The 21,765-nt window shown below is 30.9% G+C and overlaps 1 protein-coding gene across 2 annotated transcripts in view; it reads left to right on the forward strand.

Moving 5' to 3' along the window:
• LOC111943230 (maltase-glucoamylase-like) overlaps positions 1-21,765 on the forward strand; it is a 68,377-nt gene that overhangs the window by 366 nt on the left and 46,246 nt on the right. For both annotated transcript variants that reach the window (XM_086866495.1, XM_086866496.1), the window contains exons 2-14: positions 2,562-2,679; positions 3,586-3,659; positions 6,126-6,246; positions 8,122-8,231; positions 10,017-10,168; positions 12,155-12,326; positions 14,066-14,165; positions 15,872-15,984; positions 17,058-17,183; positions 18,350-18,481; positions 18,562-18,681; positions 20,137-20,250; positions 21,677-21,761. In XM_086866495.1, coding sequence (XP_086722621.1) covers positions 2,562-2,679; positions 3,586-3,659; positions 6,126-6,246; positions 8,122-8,231; positions 10,017-10,168; positions 12,155-12,326; positions 14,066-14,165; positions 15,872-15,984; positions 17,058-17,183; positions 18,350-18,481; positions 18,562-18,681; positions 20,137-20,250; positions 21,677-21,761 — 1,537 coding nt within the window. The remainder of the gene's footprint in view (positions 1-2,561; positions 2,680-3,585; positions 3,660-6,125; positions 6,247-8,121; positions 8,232-10,016; positions 10,169-12,154; positions 12,327-14,065; positions 14,166-15,871; positions 15,985-17,057; positions 17,184-18,349; positions 18,482-18,561; positions 18,682-20,136; positions 20,251-21,676; positions 21,762-21,765) is intronic.

Consider the following 21,765-nt stretch of genomic DNA (forward strand, 5'->3'; position numbering starts at 1 on the left):
TATTCTATTTAGTATTATTTTATTTCTCTAATTTCTCTTTCATTTCTTTCATTTGATTTTTATTTTCTAATTAAATTTTACTTTTACTTTGTTTTTGCATTTTCTTTTCTTTTCTTTTCTTTTCTTTTCTTTTCTTTTCTTTTCTTTTCTTTTCTTTTCTTTTCTTTTCTTTTCTTTTCTTTTCTTTTCTTTTCTTTTCTTTTCTTTTCTTTTCTTTTCTTTTCTTTTCTTTTCTTTTCTTTTCTTTTCTTTTCTTTTCTTTTCTTTTCTTTTTTCTTCCCTTCCCTTCCCTTCCCTTCCCTTCCCTTCCCTTCCCTTCCCTTCCCGCACCTTCCCGCACCTTCCCGCACCTTCCCGCACCTTCCCGCACCTTCCCGCACCTTCCCGCACCTTCCCGCACCTTCCCGCACCTTCCCTTCCCGCACCTTCCCTTCCCTTCCCTTCCCTTCCCTTCCCTTCCCTTCCCTTCCCTTCCCTTCCCGCACCTTCCCGCACCTTCCCGCACCTTCCCGCACCTTCCCGCACCTTCCCGCACCTTCCCGCACCTTCCCGCACCTTCCCGCACCTTCCCTTCCCGCACCTTCCCTTCCCTTCCCGCACCTTCCCTTCCCGCACCTTCCCGCACCTTCCCGCACCTTCCCGCACCTTCCCGCACCTTCCCGCACCTTCCCGCACCTTCCCTTCCCGCACCTTCCCGCACCTTCCCGCACCTTCCCGCACCTTCCCGCACCTTCCCTTCCCGCACCTTCCCTTCCCGCACCTTCCCTTCCCGCACCTTCCCGCACCTTCCCGCACCTTCCCGCACCTTCCCGCACCTTCCCTTCCCGCACCTTCCCGCACCTTCCCTTCCCGCACCTTCCCGCACCTTCCCTTCCCTTCCCGCACCTTCCCGCACCTTCCCTTCCCGCACCTTCCCGCACCTTCCCTTCCCGCACCTTCCCGCACCTTCCCGCACCTTCCCTTCCCGCACCTTCCCTTCCCGCACCTTCCCTTCCCGCACCTTCCCGCACCTTCCCTTCCCGCACCTTCCCTTCCCGCACCTTCCCTTCCCGCACCTTCCCGCACCTTCCCGCACCTTCCCGCACCTTCCCGCACCTTCCCGCACCTTCCCTTCCCGCACCTTCCCTTCCCTTCCCGCACCTTCCCGCACCTTCCCGCACCTTCCCTTCCCGCACCTTCCCTTCCCGCACCTTGCCGCACCTTCCCGCACCTTCCCGCACCTTCCCGCACCTTCCCTTCCCGCACCTTCCCGCACCTTCCCGCACCTTCCCTCACCTTCCCTTCCTGCACCTTCCCTTCCCGCACCTTCCCGCACCTTCCCTTTTTTTCTTTTCCTTTCCTTTTCCTTATTATAATCTTAGTTTAGTTTAGTTTCCATCCCTGGGGATTTCTGGGTTTGGGACTTCTAAAAAATTGAATTTTTCTGGTTTTGCATTTCAAATTTCCCAATTTTGGTTCCAGAATTTTCCCAAAATCTCACAAATCATAGGAAGGTGGGAATTCTGGGTTTGGGGTGGGAAAAATTCCTTGGATTACCTAAAAAAATGGGAATTATCAGCTGAGAATCCAAATTACCCCAGAAATTTGAATTATTGATTGGGGATCTGAAATATTCAAAAATGGGAGTTATTGACCGAGACCCCAAAAATGGGAAATATTGACCAAGAATCTGAATTACCCAAAATTAGGGAAATTTTGATTAATAATCAAAAATATCCCAAAAATTGGCAATTATTGAGACCACAAAACTGAGAATTATTGATTGAGGATCTGAATTAGCCCAAAAATGGGCATTACTGATTAAGGACATGAAATACTAAAAAAAATTGGGAATTACTGAGCCCAAAATGGGAATTTTGGAATGTAAATCTGAATTGTCAGAAATATATGAGAATTATTTAGAGCCAAAAATTGCAAATGTTTGATAAAGGCTCAGAATTATCCCAAAACTTGGGAATTGTTGAGACCCCAATAATGGGAATTATTCCCCTAAAAATGCTCCTTGATCAAGGCTCTGAATGATCCCAAAAAATGAGACTTGTTGATTGAAAATCTGAATTTTCCCCCAAATGGGAAATATTAATTGAGGATCTGAAATATTCAAAAATTGGGAATTATTGACCAAAATCCCCAAAATGGGAATTAATCCCCCAAAATGCCAATTGTTGGTTAGGGCTCCGACATACCCCCAAACGGGAATTATTGACCGAGATCTCGAAAATATAAATTATTGATGGAAAATCTGAATTACCATAATAATGGGAAAGATTGATTAAGAATCTGAATTTCACAAAAATGAGAATTACTGATTGAGGAAATTGGGAATTATTGACCAAGACCCTAAAAATGGGAATTATTGATGGAAAATCTGAATTACCCTAAAACTTGAGAATTATCAAGACCCCCAAAACCAGGAATTATTCGCCTAAAAACTCCAATTACTGATTGCAGCTCCAAATTCCGCCAACAAGAAAAATTTTCCCCATCACCAGGAGCGGGTGTGGAATTTTGGGGAATTCCCGGAATTCCCAAAATCCCGGTTTTCCTCCAATTCCTGGCAGATGGGGCAGTGGAGCCGCCTGGAGCTGGCGCTGGGGGCGCTGTTCCTGGTGGCCGTGGCCGTGGCCGGAGTCCTGCTGGGTATCCTGGGGACGTGGGACCCCAAATCCCGGGAAACCCGTGAGCGATTTTGGGGGAAAAACTGGGGATTTGGGAAAAAAAGGGGAATTTTGGGGGGGAAAGCCACGGATGTTTTTGGGGAAAAGTGGGGATTTGAGGGGAAAAATGGGAATTTTGGGGTAAAACAGGGATCCGGGGGAAGACCCGGGGATTTTTGGAAAGATTTGGAGGTGCAGGAGAAAAGGGAGTGAATAAAAGTTAGAGGGGAAAAATTAAAGTTTGTTCGCTTTCTGAAACTTTTTTTAGGTTAAAATTTCAATGTAATGTAAAAGAATATTAAATATTACAATAAATAGTTATTTTATAAGAATATTTTATGTATTGTTATAATTTATATCTTTATATAAGTTTATTTTATTTTTATTACTATATTATTTAAAATTTTGTTGTAATTTTTGTACCTGTAGTTTAATTCCTTTAAATTAAAATTTAAAATTAAATTAATAATTTATTTTCTATTATTTTTATTTTTACAGTTTTACTTTAATTTTATTTTAATGTATTTTTTATTTTTATATTTTATTGTTATTTGAATTATTTTGACTTTCATTTCTCTTTTTTTTAACTTCAATTTTTTTATTTCCACTTCTCCTTATTTTTAGCCAGTTTAATTTCTATTTCAAATTTATTTGAATTTTAATTGTTTTGATTTTCATCATTTTGATTTAATTATAATTTTTATTATTTTAATATTTATTTCTCATTTATTTGAATTTCAATTATTCTGATTTATGTTTCGTGTTACTCAATTTTAGTTGAGTTTCACTTCATGTTAATTTTAATTTCAACTATTCTTCTCATTAATTTTTATTTTCATTATTTTAATTTCATTATTTTAATTTTCATTTTCTAGTCCCACTTCCAATTTAAATTTAATTTTTAATTAATTCTTCATTCCCACTCTAGGGTTTTCCCCTCGGTGCCCAAATGTATCCTTGGCCGAGCGCCTCGACTGCATCCCTGACCATGCAGCTACCAAGGTCTGAACAAAAATTACCCATATTCCAGGCCAAAACCCTTTTTCCACCCCAAAATCCACATTTTCAACTCCAGAAACCCCCTTTACCCCAAATTCTGATTTTCCACCAAAATCCTGATTTTTCTCTGCCAAATCACACATTTTCAATCACAAAATTCCTGATTTTCCACCCAAAATTCCATTTACAATCCCAAAATCCCCCATTCCCACCCAAAATTCCTTCTTTCCAATCTAAACCCCCAAATTTTAACCTAAAACCCCCCTTTTCCTCCCCAAAACTCCCAATTTTCCACTCAAAATTCTTCTTTTAATCCACAAAATTCCTGATTTTCCACCCCAATTTCCCCATTTGATCCTAAATTAAAACAGGGAGTGATGAAAATTTCAAAATTTCCCATCAAAAAACTGTGTGAAAAATCCAAATTTTGTGCATTTTTTTCTGAATGAAGAACACAAGATAAAAAATTTTAATTTTTAATTAATATAATTTCAATATTTCATTATATTATTTATTGACATTTGTTATTCAAATAAAGTATTTTAAATATTTGATTAATTTAAATGTATTTAATCCAGACATTTTAATATTTAATAAATACTTGTTAAATTTTTAATTACTGTTATTCTATTATTTAATTGATACCATTCTAATATTTAAACAAGAAAACAGTAATGTTTGATTAGAATAATTTGAATAATAAATCAACAGCATAACAATATTTAATTGCCATTCCAGTATTTCAATTATGTAATTCTAATATTTAATTATATATAATTGTAATAACTTTAAAATGTTATTAAGCACAATTTTAATAATATTTAATTGTTCTCATTTTAATCTTTGATTATTGGGGAATTGCAGGAAATTTCAGGGCTGGGATTTAGGGGATTTCAGGGAATTTTGGGGCTGGGAATTGGGGGATTTTAGGGCTGGGAATTGCAGGGGTTTGGGGAAATATTAGGATGGGCATTTGTGGGATTTTGTGGAATTTTAGGGATGGGAATTGGGGGAGTTTTAGGGCTGGGACTGGGCGGATTTCAGGGGGTTTTGGGGCTGGGAATTTGGAGGAATTTTTGGGGCTGGGAATTGGTAATTTGGAGGAATTTTGGGGGTGGGAAGTGGGGGATTTTGAAGAATTTCAGGAAATGGAGGGTGGGAATTGGGAGATTTGAGGAACTTTGGGGCCTGGAACTGGGGGATTTGGGACCGGGAATTGCAGGGTTTGGGGGGGAATTCTGGGGCCAGGAAATGGGGGATTTGGGGGAATTTTGGGGCTGGGAACTGGGGGGTTTGGGGGGATGGGAACTGGAGGAATTCGTGGGATTTGGGGGAAATTCAGGCAGTTTTGGGGCTGGGAATAGTGAGAATTTTCGAAGTGAGAATTGGGGGATTTAGAGCTGGAAATTTGGGGGATTTGGGGCAATTTTAGGGGTAGGACTTGGGGGGATTGGAGGAATTTTAGGGCTTGAAATTTGTGTTCGAGATTTGGGAGTGGGGGATTTTGTAGAATCTTGGGGCTGGGAATTGGGGAAATTTTAGGGAGCTCCAGGGCTGAGAATTGGGTTTTTGGGGGCTGGGAATTTGGGGGAATTCCAGGGGAATTTCAGGGCAGTTTAAGTCACGGCCAAGGTGGGTGGGGCTCGTTGATAAAAACATTAAATTTTATGGGAGTGGGTACAAATTCCTGGACTTTGCCTGGGAGGGGTCAGGAGCAGAAAAAGGAGCAGAGATAAAATTTATAAATCAAAGTTTAAAGATAAAATTCACAAATTATGATTGACAAATCAAAGTTCAAAGATCAAAGTATATGGATAAATGTATGTAAATACATAATTATGTTTGTATTTAAAGAATTGTGTAAATTGAGTATTTGGAGAGATTTGATTTTTAGTTCTATTTTTATTTATAAAATATTCGCTTTTATTTACTTTGAACAAGTAGTCAATTTTATATATTTGAATTGAAAATAAAAATAAATAGAATTTATTTTTATTTTTATTTTTATTTATAAAATATCCTACTTTATTTCTTTTCAGTAAATATAAAAATAAAAAGAATTTATTATAATTTTTATATTTAATATTTATACTTTTATTTCTATTTCTATTTTTGGAATATTGGAGATTTCTTTTAAATAGATCTGAAAATATTTTTTTTTTATAGTGCAAATTTATTCGTTTATTGAGATATTATAGGTAAATGTGGATAAATTTGAATTAATTTATTAACAATACAATTATTCATGTAATTAATAAAGTATAATTTAGCATTAAATTAATTATATATTTTTTAACACACAATAATACCTTCCAAAAATTTTCTAATTCTTTCCAAGCTCTTTCCATCTATTTATAAATTTTTTCTAAATTGTTCCAATTTTTTTTTCTATATTTTGAAAAATTCTTCCCGAACTTTTTCTGGTTTTCTTTTTCCGATTCCGCCCAAAATCGGGGTTTTTGTCCCCAGAGTCTGTGCGAACGCCGCGGCTGCTGCTGGAGCCCGCTCAGCGAGCCCGGGGTGCCCTGGTGTTTCTTCTCCTCTGAGCACGGCTACAGGCTGGAGAGCGGCCCCCACACCACGACCCAGGGTACGGCCGGCTTCGGCATCCCCCGTTCAACTCCTGCCATTCAATCCCTTCCAGACACCTTAATTTCATGTAATTTAATGTATTATTAAAAAATTGATTTAATTTAATTTACTTTTTAGTTTGTGTTGAAGTTAATTCTTTTTTCTATTAATTTCATTTTTAACTTTATTTTAAATTTCATTATTAATTTCATTTCAAATTCCATTTCATTTTTTATTAATTAAATGTCAGTTTAATTTAATTTATTGTAAATTTATTTTGATTCAACTTACTTTGATTTTAATTTCTTACTTAATTTGTGTTATATTTGAATTGAATTGAATGGAATTTAATTTTAAATTTAATTTTAAATATAATTATTACTAAATTTAAGTTTAAGCTAATTTTAATGTAATTTAATTTAATTTAATTTAATTTTAATTTATTTTCAAATTTTTTTCCTCATATAATTTTTCATTTTATTTTTAATTCTCTTTAATTTTTAATTAATTTAATTCAATGTAAATTTAATCAATGTAAATTTATTTTAGTTTAATGTAGTTTAGTTTAATTTTAATTTAATTTCTTATTTAATTTTAATTAAATTGTAATTTAACTTAATTTGACTCAATTTAATTTTTTTATGTTAATTTATTTTTCTATTTCATTTTGAATTCCATTTCATTTTTAATTAATTTAATGTATGTTTATTTTAAATTAATGTAAATTTATGTTACTTTAATTTATTTTAGTTTAATCTAATTTAACCCTAATTTTCATTTCTTATTTAATTTTATTGACTTGAAATTTAATCCAATTTAATTTTAAATTTAATTATTTTTAAAATTCAGTTTAATTTAATTTTAACATAACATGATTTAATTTAAGTAATTTTGATTTAGTTAAGTGTAATTCTAATTTAAGTTAAATTTAATTTTAAGCCTTAATATAATTTTCAATTTAATTTTACTTTATCTTTAATTTATATGATTTTATTTTAGTTTGGTTTAATTTTCTAGTTCATATTTATTAAATTATAATGAAATTAATTTAAATTAAATTTATTTTATTTTAGAATTTAGTTCTTATTAAATTAAATAATTTAATTTAAATTATTTTAATTTGCTTTATTTTATGCTTTTATTTAATTTTAGTTTTATATTTTTTGGTTTTATTTAATTCAATTTTACTTCTTATTATATTGTCCTTTATTTAGCTGTGTTCTTTATTATTTTATTTCGCTGCATTTTACTGTTTTCACTTTGTTTTGTTTAATTCAATTCAGTTTTTATTATATTTTATTTCACCATATTTTATTTTTTTATTTAATTTTATTCTGTTATATTTTGTTCTATTTTGTTTTATTGTATTGTGTTGTATTCTACTTTTTTCTACTTTAGTTTTTCTTTCATTTTTCAGTATTTAACTTAACAACTTTGCTGTATGTTATTTCATTTCATTGATTCAATAAAATAAAATTAACATCATAATAAAATACAATAAAAATGAAATACAATAGTTTAAATAAAATAATTAAAATAAAATAAAATTTAAAAAGAAAATAAAAATAAAATAGAATTGAATCAAATCAAACCAAATCTAAAGAAAATTCAAAAATTAAATTAAATAGAATAAACCATGAAATGAAATTTTAAAAAATTTAATTTAAAAAATGAGTAGAATAAAATAAAATTAAAATAGAATAAGAATAAAAATGAAATAAAATAAAATTTAAAAAATAAAATAAGTTTTAAAAATAAAAACGGTAAATAATAGAAAAAATACAATAAATAAGAAATAGAAAAAATAGACTAAAATAAAGACGAAATCGAGTAAGGAATGCAGTGGAATTGAATGGAATGGATTTCAATTCTCTGAAATTGCCGATTCCCGCAGGCCTCGAGTTCTTCCTGCGCCGGCTCCCCTCTCCCTCGCTCTTCGGGGCAGCCGCGGACCTCGTGCGGCTCCAGGCACAGTTCCAGAGCTCCGCGCGGCTCCGCCTGCAGGTGCAGCCCGGGGGAAAACTGCCTGGGAAAAGGGAAAATTCCGTGGAAATTCCCCAATCTGGGCGTGGTTTCCGCGCAGCACATTCCAATCACTTTGTGGTTTGTGGGAAATTCAGGGCTTGGGACAGAGGGGTGGCGAAAATACGGGAAAATCCCGGGATTGGGGGTGGCACAGATTGGGATTTGTTTAAATTTGGCTCTTCACTGTCTTGGATTATAGCGGTTTGGGTTTTTTGGTGGGGTTTTCATACTTTTTCCTTTTTTCTCTCTCAACTTTGTCTAACTATTTTTCCTCTTATTATTTTTTCTTTATTCCTTTTCCCCTTATTTCCTTTATTTTTTTCTCCCCTTCCCCCCTTTTTCTGCTTTTCCTATTCCCTTTTTCCATGCTTTTTGCTTTTGCCCATTTAATTTTTCAATTCAAATATTTTTGTATCTTTTTAAAGCTTTCCTTTCCCCTTTTTTCTCACGCCCCCTTTCCCATTTTGATTTTGATTTCCTTTTCTATTTTGAGATTTCCTGGGTTTCTTTTTCCATTTTTCTTATTCTTTCTATCCTCCTCTTTTTTAAAAATTTAATTTTCCCTTTACCTCCCTTTCTTCTTTCCCTGGATATATAAAAATACTATCCTACTTTTTTTTTTTTTTACATTTTTTTTTTTATTTTTTTTTTTTTTTTTTACTTTTTTTTTTTAAGATCTTGTCACCTTTTAATCCATTTCTTGGGTTTTTTCCCTGGTTTCTATTTCCTTTTGTTGAGTTTCTTTCTTTTCTTTTTTCTTTCCTTTTCTCCCCTTTCCACCTCTTTTTTCCTCCTTTTAAAATTAACCCCTTTTACTCCCTCTGCCCTCTTTTTCCCTCTTCTCCATCCATTTTGCCTCTTCCTTTTTTTCCATCCCTTTTTTCTTCTTTTCTCCATTTTTTTCCCTTTCCCCCTTATTTTTCTCCCTTTATTCTCTGCCTCCTTTTTCTGTCTTCCCTTCCTTTTTCCTCCTTCTTTTTTTCTTTCTACTTCTATTTTTTCTCAATTTTTTCCCTTTTAAAATTACTTCTTTTCCTTTTCTTCCCTTTCCTTTTGTTATTTTCCCTTTATTCTCCTTTCATTTATTTAATTTCTTTCCCGTTTTACCCCTTATTAATTTCTGTTTATTTTCCTTTTAATTTTTTTTTCTTTTTTTCCCTTTTCCATTTTTCTGTCACCTTTATTTTCCTTTGAAAAGGAAATGGAGTTTTCTTTATTTATTTTGATTTTTCCTTTTTCTTCTTTTCCTTTTTTAATTTCCCAGTTTTTCATTTCTCCTCCTTTCTCCCTTTTTCATTTTTTATTTCCCCTTTCCAATTTTTTCCTTTTTCAATTTCCAATTTCCCCCCTTTTAAAATTTTTTCTTTTTTTTTTCCCTTTTCCTTTTCTTATTTCCTCTTTATTTCCCTTTTTCCACTTCAATTTCACTTATATTTCCTTATTTTAAATTTTCCCAAATTTCTTCTTCTCTTTTCATTTATTAATGTTCCCTTCCCCCTTTTTAAAATTTCTTTCCTTTTTCCTTTTTTATTTCCATTTTATTTTCCTTTTCCCGTTTTTATTTCCCCTTTTTCCCCCTTTTCCTTTTATATTCTCCAATTATTTCATTTCCTTTTCTCCCTTTTCCTTTTCCCCCTTTATATCCCTTTTTTCCCATTTCTTTTATCCCTACCCCTCTGAGCCCAAATTTCCAATCTCAAAACCTATCATTTCCACCCCAAAAAAATAATCCCCAAATTCCCGTTTTTCCCCTTTTTCCTGCAGTTCACCGACCACAAAAAGCAGCAGTTTGAGGTCCCCCACGACCACATTGGGCCCTTTTCTGGCCCCGCCACCTCTGACCCCAAATATCGGCTGAAATTCCAGGAAAATCCCTTTGGGATCCAGGTTATTCGAGCCAGCACCGGCAAAGTCATGTGAGCAAATTTCCCAGGTTTTGCCTCAAAAAATTCCTGCCTTGGGCTGGATTTATAAGCTTTAATCATTAAATTGTCCTTTTCCCTGCATTTTGGGGGGGGCTTTTTTGCTCCCTAAAAAGGCAAATTTGTCATCAGGAAGGGCTGAGCCAATGGGACAATTCTGAATTAATCTGGGATAAATATCAGGATTTCTTTGAAATACTAAAAAATTCATTGAATTCTCCTTTGTTTTTTAGTTAATTTGGGGAAAAGAATTTTCAGATTTGAAAATTTCTTTAATTTTCCTTAAATTTTTGTTTCATTTTTTTGGAAACTGATTTAATTTTAATTTTAATTTTATTTAATTTGGAAAAATCCAATGCTGGGATCTACTTGAAACCCTGGAAGTTTGTCTTAATTTTCCATTAATTAGACTTCAATTTAATTTGGGGAAAATATTTTTGGGGATCTAAAAATTGATTAAATTTTCCGTCAATTTTTATTGAATTTGGAAAAATTAATTCTGGGATTTTTTTAAATGTTAGAAAATTACTTTAAATTTCATTTTAAAATGTTTAATTTTGGGAAATAAATTTGGAATATGAAAAATTAAGATTTTTTCATGAAGTTTTTGCTTAATTTAGAAAAAAAAATTGGGATCACTTTTGAAAAAGTTTCTTAGAAAATTTCCTAATTTTTCTTCAGTTTTTATTTAACTTGGAAATTAATTTAATTTTCATTTTTTTAATTTAGAAAACGAGAGTTTTTTAAAACACCAACATATACCTTGATTTTTCCTTTGGTTTATTTAATTCAGGAAAAATTATTTTGGGATTTAAAAATTCCTTAAATTTTGCTTTGGTTTTATTTAATTTTGGGGAAATAATGTCGGGATCAGAAAATTGCTTCAATTTTGCATCAATTTTTTTATTTAATTTAGACAAAAATTATATTTGGAGCTGAAAATTGCATAAAGTATAGCCGTTTTTATTTAATTTGGAAAAAATAAGTCTGGGATTGTTTTGAAAACTTCCCTAGAAAACTGATAAAGTTTTCCTTTCATTTTTTTCAATTTCGGGAAAACACTCCTGGGATTATTCAGAGAATTCCCAAAGTTGTTTCTCCAAATTAAATAAAAGCTGGAGGAAAATTGGAGCAATTTTCAGATTCCAATATTATTTTCCCAAATTAAATGAAAGCTGAAGGAAAATTTGGACTGCGTTTGGAGGAAGATTTTTTTAAATAAGTCCCAATTTCTTAAATGCAATAAAAACTAAAAGGAAATTTACGAATTTTTTTTAAAAAAATTATCCCAGATTTTTTTTTCAAAATTAAATAGAAACTGAAAGAGCGTTTCAAGAGAAGTTTTTGAAATGGATCCCAAAAGTGTTTTCTGAAAATAAATAAAAACAGAATGAAAATTTGTGCATTTTTTTCTGCTCCAAACAGTATTTTCTCCAATTATAACTTAATTTCCAATTTTAAATTAAAATTCTAAATTTTGAGTTTGAAGTCCTAGGTTTTAAATTTTTAAGTTTTAAATTTCTGATTTTAAGGTTAAATTTTTAAATGTTAGGTTTTAAATATTAAATTTTAAGGTTTAAGGTTTAAGTTTAAAATTCTATATTTTTGTTTGTGTTGAATCTTAAATTCCTGATTTTAACTTCAAATCTTACATTTTCTACTTTAGGCATTTAGTTAAATGTAATCTATTTTAAGTTTCAAATTTTTTATATTAAACTTGAAAATTCAAATTTTAAGTTTCAAGTCTTAGATTTAAAATTTTAGATTTCAGATTTGACATTTAAAAATTTAAATTTAAAATCAGATTTTCTATTGGATGTCAAAAATTTCACGTTTGAGGTATTTTACATTTAAATTTTCAATTTTAGATTTTTATTTTCTAATTTTTTTTCATTTTCATTTCACAATTCTTCATTTCATGTGCTTAATACCTAAATGTTAAATTTTTTGCATTACAAATTTCAATTTTTTTCACCCCAGATTCGACACCACCATCGGCCCCTTGGTGTTTTCCGAGCAATTCCTGCAGATTTCCACCCGCATTCCTAGCTCCAACGTCTATGGCCTGGGGGAGCATCTCCACCGGAGCTTCCGGCACGATCTGCACTGGAAAACCTGGCCCCTCTTCAGCCGCCACGCCGCCCCCTCTGCTGTGAGGTTTTGGGCTCATCTCCACGCTTTTGGGACAAATTTGGCCTTTGGGATTTCTCTTTCCATTAAAAATTAGCAAAAATTTAAGGTTTTGATGGGTGAAATTCTCATTGGCATGAGGTTTTTCTGGATTGTTTGGAATTTGTTTGTGGAGTCGGAAGGCATGTGAGAATTTTTAAACTGAAATTTGACATGAAATGGTGATTTTAATGTTTAGAGTTCAAAGTTTAAAGATTGACTTTCAAATTTTAAAAGTTAAAGTTTAATGTTTGAAATTTAAAATTTATAATTGGTTTTTGAAATGTTAAATTTAAAATTTAAAGTTTAAGTATAAAATGTAGTTTAAAATTAAATTTAAAAAGTTAAATTTCATTTTAAATTTTTAATTAATTTAACTAAAAACTTACAATTGAAATCTAAAAGAAAAAATTAAAATTTAAAAATCTAAGTTATAGTTTAAAATTTAAGTTTAAATTTGGACATTAAATTATAGTGGCTTTGAAATTAAAAATGCAGTATTTAATTTTAAAAGTCATAGTTTAAAGTTTAAAGTTTAAAATTCAAAAAAAAAGGTCAAAGATCAAGACTGAAAATTTTAATTTTTAAAATTTCATTTTAGAAATTAAAGTTTAAATTTTATGATTAGACAATTATGTTGCAAAAATGAAGAATTAAAAAGAAAATGGAACTGAGATAAAGGAAAAAATCAAATGGGAATGAATAAAGGAAAAGACCAAGTGGAAGTGAAGCAAAGAAAATTCCAAGTATCAATAAAAAGGAAAAATGGAGGGAAAATTGACATGACTAGACATAAAATGAAAATACTGGGAAATAAAATAAAATTCATGAAAATTATTTTAAATTAAATTTAAATTATAATAAAAATAAAATTTAAATAATAAATAAATATAAAATGAAAAATAAATAAAAAATTAAATCTATAAATGAAAACTCTACTTCATAAATTAAACTAAGATTAAAATTGTAAAAATTAAAATTAAATTAATCAAATTAATGTTTTGAAAATCAATTTCAAAAAGAAATAAAAATGCAAATAAAATTTAAGAATTGAAATAAAATTTAAATTCATTAAATAAAAAGTAAATTGAAGATTGAAAATAAAAAACAACATGGAAATTAATTTAAAACTAAAGGTTAGGATAAAATGTAAACCTGAATTCCAAAAAAAAACCCTAAAATTACCTTTTTCTGGCTGCTTTGACACAAATCTGTGACTTTTTTGGGCTATTGTTTTGACTCTTTATCAACTTAGAAAATCTGAGATTTTTAATCAGCCTTTGATGCTTCTCATTTCCCACCCCCCACTTTTTTTTTTCTGCATTCCCAAATCCAAATTTTTCGGGGGATGTTGTAGGAAGACCTGACATGATCCTAAACATGACTTTTAATACTCTTTATGCTAAATTTTGAAGCTTAATTATTTTTTTAGAAAAAAAAAATTAAGTAAAATTATTTTGTTATTATTTTAGATAAAAATTAATTGAAATTGGGAAGAATTTGGGGTTTTTTCTCCAAAATCCCCAATTTTTGGGGGAGATTTCCCCAACTTTTTGCTTTAAGCTGATTTGAAACACTTGAAAATATTTTAAATAAAAGCAGAAATTTAAAAGATAATGTTAAAATGGATAATTTCGATGTTTCCCCTATGGTGGTTGATTTTTGAAGTGTTTGTAATTATTATTTTTTTAAATTTTAATGATTTTCTCCATTTTTTGTCAGAGTGTGGAGAACCTGGCCGGAGTACATGCATTTTTCCTCTGTTTGGAAGACAATTCTGGAGCTTCCATGGGCGTTTTCCTGATGAACAGCAATGCCATGGGTGAGGAAATTCCAAATAATGCCAGAAATACTAAAAATATTATAAAATATTGATTTAAATATTATTTTTCTATAAAATATTAAATTTTTAAAATTCTTGCAAAATGTTTACTTTTTAAAAATATTACCTTTCACAAAATCTTAATGATTGAATAAAATATAAATATTTATTAAAATTAAAATAATTTTATACATTTATAATTATTATTGCTTACATAATAAAAATATAAAAATCAATAAATTTATTGTTATGTTTATGAGAGTAAAATGTCCTCTGTATTTCTAAATATAAAAGTAATATTAATTTTTAATATTTATTTAATTTTTGTCAAATATTAAAACATAATTTGTTACTGTTCAAGACTATTTCGGGAGAAAAACTTCAAATTTCAGCCAAAATTGGAAATAAAATCCATGAATTGGCCTAAAATCTGTGTGAATGTGTTTGGGTGTTATTAAATTAATTATCTGAATATTTAATTGAAATTATTTAATTCAATTATTGCATTTATTGACTGAATGGATTAATTGAAGGAATTTAATTGAAATTAAAATTTAAAAACTTAATTTAAAAATTAAGACAAAGTTTTTTATTTAAATTATTTAACTCTGTTAAAATAAAATTAATAAAAACATAAATTATTCAATTTAAATTATTTCCGATATATTAATTTGCTGAGTGGATTAAATTAATTTAATTTTATTTATTGAATTGAAATTGCAGATTTAGTTACTTGATAATTTGATTAAGTAGTAATTTATTAAATAATTTCAGTCAGTGATAATCTAATTCAGTGATAATTTAAGTGAATTTATTGAGTGATAATTTATTCATTGATATTTTAATATTTTAATCACTAAATTCAAACCATCAATTAAATTAATTAATTATTAATTAAATAAAATTAATAAAATAAAATTATTGAGACCAAATCCTGCCTTCTTGTTCCCCTTCCCTTTTTGGGGCTATAAATGAGTGAAAATCAGCATTTCTTAGGGGGAAAAAAAAAAAAAAAAACCCTGAAAAAAATTCAAAATTTCAAACTCTGGGATACCTTTAAATTTCCATCAAAATTTGGGGGCATTTGGGCAAATGTCCTGATGCAACACTGGTAACCGGGTTCTTTTCCCCAGGACTGAAAGTGACAAGACAGAGGCTGCTTCTTGTGCTTGGACTTGGTTGTTTATTCTTCTTTTATCTGCATTACATGTATACAGGGTACAAGGAGCTATGTGCACCAAGATAGAAAGGTGCAAAATGGCAAACAAGAACTTTTCCAAGGTCTTTTATATGTTCATTTATCCATTTAACAAATGCTAAGTAAATTATTTTTCATAGTGATCCAATGACCCAACACCTGTGTGCTGCACTGCGGCGTTCTATATCCAATCACTTATTACTATCCAAAAACCTCTAGAAGAAGATGAAGAAAGAAGAAGGACAAGAGGCAACACCCTAAATCCTCCATCTTGTCTTTTGTTTTCTAAAAGGGCTTAAACCTTAAACTTCACCTTTTTCACCTAGTGACTTAAGAAAACTCTCTAACATGCCCACACTCCTAGTTTTTCTATTTAAAAGTTATTTCCATGGTGTTATATGAAATTCAGTGCTTTCTTTGAAGTCAGAGCCAGGTATTGGAGATAAGGGCACACTCTCTGTGCTTCTCTGACTGCAAAAGGCATATTCTTCTGTTTTTGTGCCGGTAGAGGTGGCACTGACTCCGGCTCCCGCCGTCACTTTCCGGACAATCGGAGGAATCTTGGATTTTTACATCTTTTTGGGGGACACACCCGAGCAGGTGGTGCAGGAATATGTCCAGGTGCATATCTGGGGAGAATATGGGGGATTTGAGGAATGTGGGGTGGTTTCAGGTTGAATTCTGTCTTGTTAGGGACTTTTAGATTATGTTCTTTTTCCCGTTGAACTGAAGGTTGATGAGAGAGGCAGTTTTCTCTTGTTCAGTCTCAGTTGTTTATTCTTTTCTTATCAGCATTACAAGGTACAAGGAGCTATGTGCACTATGATAGAGAAGGGTAAAATGGCTAACAAAGATCCTCTTCAGTTTCTTTTATATGTCCATTTACCCAATTAACAGATGCCAACTAAACTATTTTTCTTAGTGACTCAATGACCTGTGTGCTGCGCTACGGTGTTTTGTATCCAATCACTTACTACTACCCAAAAACCCCTAGGAGAAGAACATGAAGAAGAAAGAAGAAGGACAAGAGACAACACCCTAAATCCTCCATCTTGTCTCCTGTTCTCTAAACTACTTTTTCACCCAGTGATTTAAAGAACTTTCTAATCTACACACACTTTTCCTATCTAACTTTAGCATTTGTTTTCATGTATCACCATGAAAACATGCTCATGAATTTCATGTTATATGAAATTCAGTGTTTCTTTGAATCCTAGAACTAAGTATTAGAAACAAGGGCACACACTCTATATCTCAGACTCCAACAGAATTCCCAGTTTTTCAGGTGCCACCACCCAAATTGAAGTGAAATCAGCGAAATTCAGGAGTGTGAGGAGTTTTTAAGTCAAATTCCCAGTTTATTTAAGCTGCTGGTGCCAGCACCTCCTGGATTTGGGTCAGAATGTTGGGATTTCGGAAGTCTGAGGTGTTTTGGGATTGAATTCCCAGTTTATCAGGCTGTCACTTTTGAAATTTGAAGTGAAATAGGGAATTTTGGGAATGTGAGGTGTTTTGGGGTTGAATTATCAGTTTATCAGCCAGCAACTGCCCAGGTTTGGGTTGGAATGTTGGGATTTCAAGGATATGAGGAAATTTTGGGTCAAATTCCCAGTTTATTGGGCTGACACCTCCCAGACTTGGATTGAAATCAGGGAATTTCAGGGAAGTGAGTAATTTTGGTGTCTAATTCCCAGTTTATCGGGCTGCCCGCCCTCCCACCATATTGGGCACTGGGATTCCAGCTCAGCCACCGCAGTTACGGATCCCTGGATGAGGTGAAGGCTGTGGTGGAGCGGAACCGGGCAATTGGGCTGCCCTATGTGAGTCAAAGCACTACTCAAATATTTATTATTAATATTTTCATTTTTATTTTCATTATAATTTTTATTGTTATTTATTATTTTATTACTATTATTATTACTATTGTTATTCTCCATTATTATCCATTATTATTATCCACTATTAAATTTTATTTTTACATTTGGTATTGCATTAATTATTTTTATATTATTGTATTTATATATCATATGTATTTGTCTATTTAAGAAATTGTGATTGACATATTCTATATACTTTATTCTATAATAATGCCATATCCCATATTTAGTCTTTATTCTGCATTATATATATATATAATTTATTCTATATGGGTTTATTATTTATTCTATATTCTATAGAATATCTAAATATAATGTGCCAATTTTTTAACTTCTGAATTTATATAATAAAGTCCATATTCCATATTTTATTTCACAAATAATATATAACATATATATGCCTGTAGTCTATGTCAATATTATACAATGATTTCATATTAAATCTATAGTCTACATTCTATATATTATTTCTTGTATAACATATATTCTCTGTTCTGAATTTTATGTTTCCTTTATAATCTGTATAACGTATATTATATAATATTCTGTATTCTATAGGATATCTATAATATAGTCTATATTCTCTATCATTTATTCTGTATTCCATATAATCCACATTATGCACCTATATTCTATATCCTACATTTAATATAATTAAAATATAATTTATAGTTTCTATAATTAATACACATTTTATATTTAATACAATTATTAAATGCAAATTTATTAATAATATTAAATTTATTTATTCTATATTATATTATTATTTAATATAAATTAAATATTTATATTGATTATATAATCCATATGCTGCATAAAAGGCTCCAAATTATTTTACATCTTCCCCCATTTTTCCAGCAGCGGTTTCCCCATTTTGATTTCTCCCTATTAATTTCTTAATTCCTAAATTATTCCCATATAATTTTCCTTAATTTCCCTCCAAAATGAGCTCCACCCCCATCCCCAAAATCCCATTTCCAAAATCCCGCAAACTTCAGAAAATCCTCTGCCCTCAACTTCAATTTTATGGTAGAAAAGAATTTTAAAAACTTGAATTTTCCCAAATCCAGTGTTGTTCAAGGAATTTTACCCCAAATCCATGTCCCCAGGACGTGCAGTACACTGACATCGATGCCATGGACGGGTGCAAGGATTTCACCTACGACAAAATCAAATTCCACGATCTTCCCAATTTCCGCGAATTCCTGAATGCCGCTGAGCAGAAATTCGTCATTGTCTTGGTGAGGGATTTTTCCCATTTCCCATAACTTTTTGGGGAATGCAGAAATCAGAGGTTTTTCCCCATTTTTGGTGGGTTTAGGATGCTGCCATCGCCATGGAGCCAATGGCAGACGGGAGCCCCTACAGGACCTTCGAGAGAGGCCAGGAGAAACGGGTGTGGGTCAACGAGTCTGATGGTGTCACACCGCTAATTGGGGAGGTAATTAATTAATGGCTTGTGAAGTTAACTGGAGAGAGAATTAATATCCTCTGATATTAATTGTAATGAGAATTTAATAATTGATAGCCTCCAGCTTAATAATTCGTAGCCTCTCTGGGGAGAGTGAATTAATTAATAACCACGGATTCTAACTGGAAAGGTAATTAATCATTTCTGGTGTTAATTGGAGAGGGAATTAATAGCCCTACATGTGAATTGGAGAGGAAATTAATCAATAGCCCCTGCCACTAATTGGGAAGGCAATTAATTAATAGCTCCTGATGCTAACTGGGAAAGTAATTCATTCATTAATAGCCCACAAGGACAATTGGAGAGGTAATTCATAAATTAATGGCCCCAAACACTAATGGGAGAGGGAATTAATAGCCCCCAAAGCGAATTTGAGAGGGAATTAATTAATAGCCCCTGATGCTGATAGGAGAGGGAATTACTTAACAACCACTGATTCTAAAGGGAGAGGGAATTCATTAATTAATAGCCCCTGGTGGTAATCGAAGACTGAAGTAATTAATGGCCTCAGTGCTGATTAGAGACAAAATTAATTAGTAGTCTCTGATTCTAATTGATGTAGGAATTAATTGCCCCTGATTTTAGTTGGAAAGGGAATTATAGACCCTGGTGTTAATTGTAACGGTAATTCATTACTTAATAGCTTCTGGTGCTGGTGGGAGATGGAATTATTAGCCCCAGCTACTACTTGGGGTGGTAAATAATTAATTACTAGCCCACACAACTAATTTGAGAGGTAATTCATTAATTAATGGCCCCGAACACTGACAAGAGGATGAATTAATAGCCCCCATAGCCAGTTGGAGAGGTAATTAATAATTAGCCCTGCTGTTAATTGGAGAGCGAATTAAGAGCCCCACCTCTGAATTGAAGAGGGAATGAATTCATTCCCCGTATGCTAATTGGAGAGGTAATTCATTAACTGATGGCCAATGGCACTGATGGGAGAGGTAATTAATTAGTTTAAATTTTTTAATTTTAAAAATCAGTTTTGACATGTTCCAATTTCTTGATTTTCCAATATTTTAAGTTTCAATTTTATTTTTCAACATCATTTTGATTTTTTTTATTTTTTATTTTTTATTTTTTGTACTTTACTTAAATTTTTAATTTAAGTTTTTTTAATTATTGTTACTTATTTTGAATTTATTATTTTATTTTCTATTTTTTATAAGTATATTTAAATTTATTTTTAAGCTTTAATTTTTCAATATTTAAATTTGATTTTTCATTCTATTTTTTTAAACAAAAATTTTGATTTATTTTGATTAATTTTTTTATATTTTAGATTTTAATTTTTGTTAATTTTTTTTTCTATCCCTTCAAGGCCCCAAATCCCCAAACCCACTGGAACCATTAAAATTCATGTTTCTCCCTTGTGCTAAAATCCCGATTTTAACCAATTAGGTGATTTTTTTCCCCCAGGCACGGCCAGGCCAGGTGGTTTTCCCAGATTTCTCCAACCCCGTGTGTGTGGAGTGGTGGGAGCAGGAATTCCAAAGGTTCCATGAGCTCATCCCCTACGACGGCATCTGGATCGTGAGCCAGCCCCAAAATTTATTTATTATTTTTAATTGTTTTAATGGAAACAGATGCTGGATTCTGTCAGAAAAAAGGGATTTCAAGAAATTTAATCTTTCTGAGAAGTGCCTGCAACCACAATTACAAAGAAATATTAATATTTATATCAATACTTTTATAATTATGAGTATTAATTAATAAAACAACAATAATTAATATTACCATTAAACTTTATTGTTATAATTAATATTGGTTAATAAAATCAAAATAATTGTTATTATTATTAAATTTCATACTTATAATGTATTTAATGTTAATGCAAGATATTAAATATTAAATAAAATTCTAATAGTATTAATAAAATTAGACATTAGGTATTAGATTTAATTATATTTAATAGTAGTATATTATTTTTACTATTTATACAGAATTTGTATTAACAATTATATATAAATTTAAATTTAAAATTTATTATTATAAACAGTATAGCATCTAATACAATATGGATTATAATGTAATAAGATAGACATTCTTTTGGATTTTTTTTTTTATTTATGCAGAGATTTTATTACCAAATGATACAGAAATTAATGATTTGGTTTTTTGGTACTGCATAATAAATAACCTAATATCTAGGATTATAGTATCATAATACAAAAATATTAATATTAACATATCCATTAATATAATAGATATTACATTATTCAATTTAATATTTCTTATAATTTGTGTTAATAATTTATATGTCAATTTATCATTTATTAGATACAATATAATAAATAATATCTGTAATGTCTTTTACATTATTACAATATTATAATCATAAAATTATGTCTATTATTAATTATTAATTTTAATGTCAATACAAATAATATGTCTATTATATTAATATTTATATCGATAAATTTTTTATGTTAAGAAAGAGTACATACATTTGTCATTTATTACCATATATGGTATAAATACTAGGATAATGTTTAATATAATTTCTCTTATACTAATATAATATGATGATAATATGATGATAATGCAGTTATAATATTATAAGTCTATAGTATAATAATTTTATTAGTGATATTGAAATAATACCCATTATATTAGATATTACATTATTTATGCTTTTTTACTACATAAATGATACTAAATTATAGGTAAACTATAATTATACTTAATATAATTATACAATCACAATATTTATTAATATTTTATATTAATATTTATATTAATACTACTATTATTACTATTGTTACCATTATTTCTTCAATACTTCTTGCAAGCAGGGGAATTTTATCTCTTCATTAATTTTAATTAAACTCCATATTTCACTTTTCAATTCAAATTTAATTGGGCAAAAAGCCCATGAGGATTTGCCATTAAATATCAAAATTTTAAAATATTTCAGTATTCCAATTTTGGTTTTAAATTGGATTCTGTGATTTCCCAGGACATGAATGAGGCTGCATCCTTCATCCCTGGATCCACCAGAGGCTGCACTGATAGCACATGGAACTTTCCCCCCTACACCCCCCGTAA

Source organism: Cyanistes caeruleus, chromosome 31, assembly GCF_971803275.1.
Source record: "Cyanistes caeruleus chromosome 31, bCyaCae1.hap1.1, whole genome shotgun sequence".
NCBI classification, from domain to species: Eukaryota; Metazoa; Chordata; class Aves; order Passeriformes; family Paridae; genus Cyanistes; species Cyanistes caeruleus.